At 45.6% G+C, this 10,240-nt stretch overlaps 2 protein-coding genes across 2 annotated transcripts in view; both read left to right on the top strand.

The window, feature by feature from the left end:
• The window catches only part of LOC308142265 (uncharacterized protein), a 32,055-nt gene extending 27,648 nt beyond the window's left edge, over positions 1 to 4,407 (top strand). The window contains exons 7-10 of the mRNA XM_080512613.1: positions 891 to 1,062; positions 1,476 to 1,642; positions 1,727 to 1,926; positions 2,441 to 4,407. Of these exons, the coding sequence (XP_080368739.1) occupies positions 891 to 1,062; positions 1,476 to 1,642; positions 1,727 to 1,926; positions 2,441 to 2,482 (581 nt within the window). The 3' untranslated portion in view covers positions 2,483 to 4,407. The remainder of the gene's footprint in view (positions 1 to 890; positions 1,063 to 1,475; positions 1,643 to 1,726; positions 1,927 to 2,440) is intronic.
• An 857-nt stretch (positions 4,408 to 5,264) lies between these two features.
• Positions 5,265 to 8,019, top strand: sdsl (serine dehydratase-like; the record flags this gene model as incomplete). Its single annotated transcript, XM_080513433.1, has 9 exons — positions 5,265 to 5,334; positions 6,038 to 6,217; positions 6,289 to 6,325; positions 6,411 to 6,550; positions 6,634 to 6,722; positions 6,822 to 7,055; positions 7,157 to 7,287; positions 7,707 to 7,793; positions 7,916 to 8,019. The coding sequence occupies exons 2-9, from the start codon at positions 6,071 to 6,073 to the stop codon at positions 8,017 to 8,019; spliced, it is 969 nt and encodes a 322-aa protein (XP_080369559.1). The 5' UTR covers positions 5,265 to 5,334; positions 6,038 to 6,070.
• Positions 8,020 to 10,240: the final 2,221 nt, after the last annotated feature.

Genomic DNA, 10,240 nt, shown 5'->3' with positions numbered 1-10,240 from the left:
ACATGAATCATCACGAAAGTTATCCTCCCTTTAGAGCTGGATTAGACAGTAAAATGTAGGAGGCTGAATACGGAGCCTTGTGGTACACCAAACTTTACAGTGTGAAGAGTCTGATGGTTATTTTCAAGCAGCATGTGACCTGTGTCCTCGTAGGGAGGGAACATGGAAGAGGAGTTGGAAGTCCTGCTGCTCCTTTTCTCGTGGTCGGAATTGTGATGCAACGGCTTGTGTAAATGTTCAAATCTCAACCACAAATATGAAACCAGCAGATTTTGAAGGGGCTGAATTTGATCAGCTGCATCTCGGCTCTCATGCTTCTTATTTGGTCATTTATCTGTGTTCAACAGAAGAAGGTTCAACACGCCAGTTATTACACCCACGTGCAGACTGCCTCAACAGATTTGTCACAAACAGGCAGATTTCGCGTCGTCTTCAGAGCCACAATTTTCTTTATCTTTGATCCCGAGTGGAGCTGGAGGCTGGGGGTTGGTGGGGTGGGGGTGTCTCTGGTGGCAGAACTGTTGATGAGACCACACACTCTTTATTTCAGTGTATTACAGCCCAGAACAAAGCCGTTCACACCCATCTATCTCTGACATCCTTCACTTGCTGACTTTCCAAACGGCAAAACTCTCACAAGAAAAAAAAAAACCCCATCAGATTGTTCGTTTCCACAACAGTTCGATGGCATCAGACCCTGAGGCTGTTTCGCTCAGCAACTCCCAAGTTGCTGTGAAATCATTGCACTATCCAGAGTTATGCGGTCCAACCTGGCACTTTTGTGTAGTTTTGACAGCAATGAAATGAGGCCATCTTGAAGCTGATACCAAGGCTGAGTTGGCTTCTTTCTTTTTTTTTTTTCCTTCATATTTCCCGGCTGTAACTCACAGTGACTAATCTCTGCGTGCTCATCATCTCCGTCTCCAAGGTGGAGAACCCCAGCATGCCGAACGACGAAGGCATAACTCCCCTTCACAACGCGGTGTGCGCCGGTCATCACCACATCGTCAAGTTCCTGCTGGATTTCGGCGTGAACGTAAACGCGGCCGACAGTGACGGATGGTCAGTGTCTCTGCAGGCTGGGAGGAGAGGACGGAGGGGAGGAGAGGTTGTTTGGGGGCATCAGTGGAGGATTGAACTGATAGAGTCTGTGAGGCTGGAGCAGTGACAGGGATAATTGACTTTCCAAATTCAGTTCGGACTCAGCTGCCTGTGCAGTATTAGAGGGGCAGATTACCAGAAATAATGAGACTCATCATGCAGAAGTTGGCTGATTTAATTACCGACGCAGCTGAGTGAATTTGTGTTTACTCACTGTTGCCCTAAGGCTTATTGTAACAGTGAGTGTGTCCACTGGTTTGTCGTCACTGTAATGTTTTTTTGTTTTTTTTACATGAGAGCAATTTCACAACTTTTTCCTGAGGCAATCCAGGGAGCTAGTGGTCTAATCTAATGTCCCCCCCCCCCCCCCCCAGGACCCCCCTGCACTGCGCAGCTTCCTGTAACAGCGTCCACCTCTGTAAGATGCTGGTGGAGTCGGGGGCGGCCATTTTTGCCACGACGATTAGCGACGTGGAAACGGCGGCAGACAAATGTGAAGAAATGGAGGAGGGCTACGCACAGTGTTCGCAGTTCCTCTACGGTACACACACACACACACACACACACACACACACACACACACAACACACAGAGTGGGACTGACTCGGGCGTCTAACTCACACAGGTGTGCAGGAGAAGTTGGGTGTGATGAACAAAGGTTTGGTGTACACGCTCTGGGACTACACCGCCCAGCAGGCCGACGAGCTGTCCTTCAGCGAGGGCGACGCCCTCACCGTGCTGCGTCGCCGGGACGACACCGAGACGGAGTGGTGGTGGGCTCGGCTGAACGACCGCGAGGGATACATACCCAGGAACCTGCTCGGGGTGAGAAGACACAGGAGAGACACGCGTGTCACATTTCAGGACAGGAAAATGATATTCTTTATATTTCTTTGGGATCTCAATTGAAACAAATGAGCAAATTCTCCATGGCAATGAGTTGTATGACATCTGAATATATCAATTCAGACCTGCAGGAGAGTTGGCAAACAGAGTAAAGTAACTATTTCAACTAAAAAAGGTGGCATGGTGGACGTCAGTTAAAACCTATAAAACACCATTTTAAAGTGCACTGTAGGAAAATTGAGACTTAAAGCAGACGGCCACAGTGCATGTTCTACCTGTGCACATGTGACTTTCCCCAATCTAAAGACATGTTTGGTCTCCGTGTGTTAGTCCAGTAGTAGACTCCCTTTCTCTAACCCTGCTCAACATTCACCGTCCTCTAGGCTACCTTCATCGTGTTCAGACACCCCGAGAACAATGTTAACATCGTGTAGTGACCCTGCCCCTCTCTCTCTCTCTCTCTCTCTCTCTCTCTCGCTCTCTCTCTCTGCAGTTGTATCCAAGGATCAAACCCAGACAACGCTCTCTGGCATAAAGCCCAGAGCAGAGCCACATGCACGCTCACCGAGAACACATGCACGCTGCAAGAAGAAAAAGGGGAGGAAGAAGAAGAGAAGGGTGGAGGCTGAGAGAATGAAAGAGGAGGATGGGGAGGGGAGGGCAAGAGTGGAGCCACCATTTACCCTTTGTTTGGTCTCAGTTGAGCCACTTGATGGTTGAAGCGGAGTCTGTTTTCTCTAGATTTGCAGTCTGGATCGTCGTCGTCGTCGTCTTCTTCTTCTAAGCGATCATAGCTTGGCAACTTTACAAAAGTTGAGCAGCATGAGAGATGCTCAATAAAAGAAGAGAAAAGAAAAAGAGTATTAAAAAGTTAAAAAGTCATCCGGCTGCAGCTTTAAGATCCATCCAGCTTACAGCATTGAAACACGAGCTTAGACTTATAGCATTCAGTCTGTCGGATCTTCTCAGCTTTAAATGTCATTTTATTTTTATACGGCGTTAATGACAAAAAAAACACAAAGGTTACAACACCCAGTTTATGATGCCAACCTCGTCAGCTAAAGCAAACAGTGTACTCCCCCCCCCCCCCCCCCCCCCCCTCCAGTGGCAGTAAATGTAGCACGTGTGTTGTCCGAGGCTACTTTGGAGCACTTTAAATGCAGTAAATTTAAAAAAGAAAGCCGGACGATGTCGAGGTATGTGTGGAGGAGTGACGTGTGAAAGTGAAGCTGGAGAGAGGAAAGTGTGGTTTGCGCTCCGAGATGGAGCAGATGAAGGAACCGGTGTTGGAAATACAGCAGGACGGCAGCTGAGACGCGGTTACAAAGAACACATCGCGTCAGACCGAAACGTTAACGGACGCCTCAGTCTTGCCACGTCCGCTGGTGAGCCAGCAGTATGAGTGAGGGAGAGATGAAAATGAAGGGAAAGGTAAATGGAAAAGGTGAGGATTGAAAGGAAATGGAAGGAGAGTCATTTTCTTTAGTCATCATTTAGCTGTTACAACCTGGAACCAATTTGTGACCTGGCTGCTTTAAAACAACCGCTCGCAGTTTGCACGTGTACTTTTATATCCCCAAAACATAAAATAGTCAGAAGTATACAAAAATAAATAATAAAACAACCGAATCGCCATGTATTTTACATGTATCACACATTTTCTGAACCAGAGGCCATAATTATCTCAATTGAATTGTGAATAATGCTTCAGATCTTTTATTCAAGTAATTTGCACCTGTATTTGACCGTTAAACTAGCAAACTCTTTGTTGCAATGAATGACAACTTCACATTTGATTGAATGAGCTTCTCTCATTTTATTTTAGAGCATCCAGGTTTGCATTTGGTTTATTTTTCAGTCAAACTATGATTTTTCTAGCTGAACTGGGAGAGGAAGATATGCTTAAAATACAAACAAAAACTCAGCTCATATTTTACAGTTTACAAACAGTCTCATGGAAGCTCAATTTTTAAGTATAAAAAGCTTCACTCGAAAAGAAAATCAGCCTCGTTCTGGGATGAGTTCACCCTCCTGCTCTATAAAGACAGTTTTACAGTAAGCAAATGAAGGATGTTCAGAGTGGAAAACTTCAGTGTTGTCTCATCTTTATTTCACGTTACAGATTTAGTTGTATGATATGTATTATTCCCCTGATTTTGTCATTTTACTGAAGACAAAGCTTTGTCTTTTGTTTTTTTTTATTTCTTCTATTATTATTCCTTTTACAAGTTCACATTGCTCGTGTCACGTTGTCAGAGCTGAGGAGGCGCACTGCTGCCACCCAGTGTTGTGACACAAATCAACATGCTGTGTAAAATATGAAGCAATAAGCTGAGTGATGTCTGGTTGTGTGAGTGGAGCATAGTTCAGAGGACTGCATACCATTACTTTGTGTATATGCAAACCTGTAACTATACAGTTAATGTACATTAAATAATAATAAAGAACTTGTAATCAGAATATGGAGGGTGCGACTGTTTTTCACATGAACGCACACACACACACAGAGTCACGAATCATATAAGTGTGGACTTTAGAGTCTAGCCAAAGCTCCGAGATCATTCAAGGCTCGGCATCCACACTGGACTCTTCACAAGTAAGGTTCTCTTTCATCGTATTCACACAACACACAGTGCAGCTACTGTTTGAAATTCAGTTTTAGTGTGAAACAGTCTTTTTTTTTCACTGATGGCCCTGCCATGGTTGGAAATCAAAGGAGGCCAAGGAGAGATCAAGGCTCCACAGGAACCACCTTCATATATGACTCATTATGGGTGAACTGTTAGCATTTGAAATTAGTGCAAATATATGATGGTGTGCACACATTTGCCAATCATTGGTGTCTGAACAGAACAGCTCATTTCAAAGTTTGGACAGATCGTGCCAGTGGAGGCTGGGCTTCAGGGCGTAGACAGGTGGCTGCAATCAACTCCAAATCAGCTTAACCCAGCTCGAAAGAAATGTGTTTTACAAAAAATAGTAATGGTTGCATCCTCAATTTACTTTCAACATTATTTCTACCTCATAATCAAAAGAGGTTTCAACATTTTGCAGGTTCTTCTTGCTGCACCCTACCTGAAGCTCTCTGGCGCCCCCTCGTGGTCGCCCGCACGACACTTTGAGAATCTAAAGATAAAAAATTAAAACAAAAGTCAGAAAAACACAATATGAGAATTTGATATTCACGATTCGTCATTGTAGCATGATCGCTGCTGACATTTTAAGCAAGCAGACACGCAACTATTTACTTTTAATTTGAGTAATTAAAAACGGAAGTACGCGTGACGTTGGCGTACGTCACGCACATCAACAGGAAATGTCTACTGAAAGTTACCACAATATTATCCACGTTGTCGTTTAGAGTTGCTTCTACAATCTCAACCAAACGTGAGTATATATTGTAAACGTCCAGACTACCGTTACGCAGGGTTGTGTCACTGTCGGACATTAATACGTGTGTTCTGCTTCAGTGCTGGCAGTTTGTTGTGACTTATGAAGCCCATGTTACTCTGTCACCAAACTAAAGACCTGCGCTTATTTACTTATATTCCCATTTTTAATCACTTTGATTTTATGTCCAAACGAAGGGAGAAAGTACTCCTGAAACTGTTTCAGATTAACTGGTTTCCGTGTTAATTGGTGACGTTCTTGAGCGTCCGTCGTTGCTGCTGTTAACAGCAGACATTAAAACGGTTTAACCGCATACACAATGAAGTCTTAAAAGTGTCGGACCTTTTTTTTGTGAGTCACTATCCTGTCGGGTTTTTGCCATCTGCTGTGAGTAGCAGCAACAAGGGATGCTAAAGGAAGTCAGTCACCAGTCAGCAGGGAAACGACTTAACCCGAAACACCGGTTGTGAACGCGTCAGAGATGCTCCACAGTCTGCCCGAGAAACAATATGATAATTTATATTATATTTGTATTTACATGGAGTCAAAGCCTTTGTGAATACAGTGCATCAGTTTGTGTGTAGGTCACCAACAGAAACCCAGGCAGAAAGGTGGAGGTACCATCATGCTGTGGGGCTGCTTCACTGCCTTGTCCTGGGTAATTTTTGCTTCAATATTTGTCATTTCATATTTTTGGTAGGTTTTCACTGTATTCACTGTAATCGGTGGCACCATGTCGGAGCATTTCCACGTCAGCACTCCGCTGCTGGAGAGCACCAACATGTCCAAGCTGGTAGGAACCACCGTGTATCTGAAGATGGAGAACTCCCAGCCTTCGGGTTCCTTCAAGATCCGCGGCATCGGACACCTCTGTCAGCAGGTGGGAGCACTGAAAACCCCCTCCAACCGATCCATCTTATGAGAGGATGACTATTTTATGTGTCTTTGCAGCTTGCAGCCCAGTCCAAAGGGGTGGTCTGCTCCTCAGGTGACGTCTCTGGACATCACACAATGTGTTTTCTGTAACTGGACCTGACAGTGAAGCTGTAAGGTTCCATGTGGTCTTGTTGCAGGAGGCAACGCTGGCATGGCTGCAGCCTATGTAGCCAGAAAGATGGGAGTGCCCGCTACAATCATAGTTCCTTCATCTTCTCCTCAGCTGGTGGTCCAGAGACTCCAGGATCAGGGGGCGACTGTCAAGATTATAGGCAAGGTGAAAGCTCCTGATCACTTGATGCAGTTTGACTGTGTTTTGTCCCTGAGGTTCAGCAGCGATATTAAACACTGGCTCGTCAGGTTTGGGATGACGCCAACGCGGAAGCTCTCAGACTGGCCGAGAGTGACGGCCTCACTTACGTCCCCCCGTTCGATCACCCCCTGCTGTGGTAGGACCTGTCACAGTGAGCGTGTGCAGCTTTGCTGCGTTGACCAGCAGGCGGTGCGGTGGACTGTGGCTCACGGGGAGCGGCCGCTGTGTCTCTCAGGCAGGGCCACAGCGGCATGATCGCGGAGGTGGCGGCCCGCCTGGGCCCAGGGGTGAAGCCCGGGGCCGTGCTGCTGTCCGTGGGCGGCGGGGGCCTCCTGTGCGGCGTCGTCCAGGGCATGAAGGAGGCGGGCTGGACGGATGTGCCCGTCGTCGCCATGGAAACGGTGGGGGCGGACTGTTTGAACGCCGCGGTTAAGGCGGGCGGGGTGGTCACGTTGGATGACATCACCAGGTGAGAGTTGGCTGCCGGGTGTGTTTCGGAGCGAAGACGACGAACGCTGCCCCCCCCCCACCCCCAACCATCACTTGTACGTCTTTCTGCCCCTTCTACAGCGAGGCCAAATGTCTCGGAGCCAAGACGGTGTGCCGGCAGGCCTTCGAGTTCAGCCAGGGCAGCCAGCCCCCCATCATCTCCGAGCTGGTGACTGACCAGCAGGCTCTCCACGCCGTGAAGACATTTCTGGGTCTGTATGATTGTTTCCTTTGTCTTTGTCCTTGACCTTTCCAACCTGGATGCAAACCAAGAGGGATCATCCAGGCCGCATCTGCTTACACAGGAGACTCTGACTTCAGTGCGACTCAGGACAGGACAAGCTGTAACGGAGTGCTTTTATGGTGGAATATGACCACTTTTATGAACTTATCGAGGATGAGCATTTACGCACTTTATCCAGTTTGCATTATCTAATTATGCGGTTGGAGGGTACCTTGAGAATAGCCACATGCACACAGGGAGAACAAGCAGGCTCCACTCAAAGATAAGCCATTTATTATCTCCAACATGTCTCTAATCTGTATTCCAAGACTTGTTTTTAAAATGTACAGATTGAAATCTGTAAATCGGTTGTTTAAAAAAAACAAAAAAACCCTGGTTTTGTTGTAGATGAGGAGCGCGTGTTGGTGGAGATGGCGTGTGGAGCGGCGTTGGCAGCAGTGTACAGCGGACTCATTACCAGGTTACAGAATGAAGGTGAGCGCTGAAACACAAGCTCACTGGTCTTCCACCAGTGTAGATAGGTTGGTGGTAGAAGTTTCGAAGATGAAGAGAAATGTAGATTTTTTTTTAATCTTTGCTGCAACTCTTCTTTGCAGGCCGTCTGCCCGCTGTCCTGGGCCCCCTGGTGGTGATCGTGTGCGGAGGCAGCAGCGTCAACATGGAGCAGCTTGCTGAGCTCGCACGTAAACTGCAGACATAAAAGTGTGTGTGTGTGTGTGTGTGTGTGTGTGTGTGTGTGTGTGTGTGTGTGTGTGTGTGTGTGTGTGTGTGTGTGTGTGTGTGTGTGTGTGTGACTGATGCAATTTGTCAAACTTTAAAAAAAATTTTATTAATGTAATCCACATCTTTCTGCAGTTTTATTAAATCTCTGCAAGTCAGAACTGATACGGGGCTGCATGATGTCAAAAATGATCATTTCATAAAAATGCGAATTGTTTTTGGTATTTTCACAGTCATAATTTATAAACTAAAGCTTTTATAGCACTCCACATCATAATTATGGCCTATGGTTACAAACAATTTACAAAAGAAAAAAACCTTCTGATCACAAAGAATGAAATAAAAAAAAAAGCTTGAAATATCCAAGTTTCAATTGTATTTTATATTCAATTATAGAGAGAAAAATATTGTTTGAGCACCTGACAATAATCTACATGCAGTTAATGTGTTTCCCCACATGATGGTGTCACTGTTCACTGTTCAGAAACACACTGAGCACCAGCACAAACACTTCCTCACATTGACTTACATTCATTTCCTGCAGACTCAGTCAAAACGGAAACTTTCCTAACTTCTATCTATCCTAAAATCGATTTAAATGTTCTCCCAAAGGCTATTGAATTAAAATAGCATGTGAAACTATTCTCCCCCCCACGGTGAATTCAGTAGTTCAGTTCATGTTGATGTGTAGGAAGCCATCACTATGGAAACGGCTCCCAAGTGCGTCAGTGCAGAGTTCACTTCAACTTACCCGGGAGTTAATGTTCGTCTTCTCTGCTCTCGCACAGTTGCATAAGATGTTTGGTGGCGTCCCGAGAGCACGGGCAGATAATGGCTTTCATACTAACAGGTGTGTAACATGCAATAAGTAGAGTCAACGGGCCTCGTGATGGTGTTTAAAACTGATGTTGCCGTGCAGAAGATGTCTTTACAATGGCTGTTTTTAAATTGAAACATCTGTTGATGACTCGGCGTCATAATTTAGATTAATGTCTCAGTCAATCTCACAGAAAAAAAATAACTATTCAGATCAATAAAACTGGGAGAAGAGAAACAAGTTGTTTTTTTTTAATTGTTTGAAAAACAATTAAAGCTGTTGTGTTCAGTAAAACCCCTGCTGATGCTGGGTTCTCAAAGTTTTATTGGATACTTTAGAAGTTCAGTTAAATGATCAGGATAGTGGAAATACAGAATTTCTCCTTAAGATCTAGAACAATGCGGGCATGGGCTTCAAGTGGAGGTATTATATTCTTCATTCTAATCACAGAAGAGGAACTATTTCAAAATGACTGAAGTCAAAATGATATTCTATCAAACGTTCTTTTCTCTGAAACATGCAGAAAAGTGAAGAAATCATTTCTCAGCGGTCTGCAGTGGCGGGGCTGTGGCCACTTGATATTCAAGACCAGGTCCTTCTCACACCAAACGCCGGAAAGAATAAAGAGCTTGAAATCCATTATCAGTCACTAATGAGTCCGATCGAATCCATTCCCGCGACACAGCTGGGATGTACAGACGCACTGGAGATTTGCTGACTCCGTAAAATGGATGTCATAAATATATTTCTCATAGATAATGGGAACGGTCCTGCCGATGGTGGATGCTGAGATGCCTGTTGCTCCGCTTGCGTGTTTAAAAACACACACACGTATGAAACAACCTGCTCGAGTCGGGAGTCTGCCGGCGGCCCGCTTGTCATTGAGCCGCCAAGGTCACGCGCTGGAGGGACATGCTTGTGTTGTGAATGTGACGGAGCAGGCTCGCAGCCCCCTCGGAGGATCACTGTGGTGCGAACCCCGATCAGATCTCCTCCGCTCTTTTGCTCCACGGCGAAACACGGTCGAGATCGCAGGTTGATCCGATGTGTTTTTGGCACGGGGACGAGCCAATGGGAGTAATTTCTATGACAACACTAGGAAGGTGCTTTGATGGAGCCCGCAGAGGGCACGAGAGCAGAGCGCCTGCTATAAATAGGACCGAGTAAACAGGATGAATGAATGGAGGAGATAGAGAGGGAGGCAGGGCATGCTTATGTGCACGTGCCTGAATACGTGTGTGCAATTTTGTTTTCCCACAACCTGTGCATGCTGTGCTATTTATGAGTCATTTCCTGTTTAGAATCCAAATCTGTAATTAGTTACCAGACAACATCACATGTAAGTGTGGTTTTTAAAAAAAACAAGTTATTACTAAAATCAATA

Source organism: Blennius ocellaris (assembly GCF_963422515.1).
Source record: "Blennius ocellaris genome assembly, chromosome: 17".
Classification (NCBI taxonomy): Eukaryota; Metazoa; Chordata; class Actinopteri; order Blenniiformes; family Blenniidae; genus Blennius; species Blennius ocellaris.
Note: the sequence above shows the minus strand (reverse complement) of the source record. Positions and strands in the feature narration are given on the sequence as shown.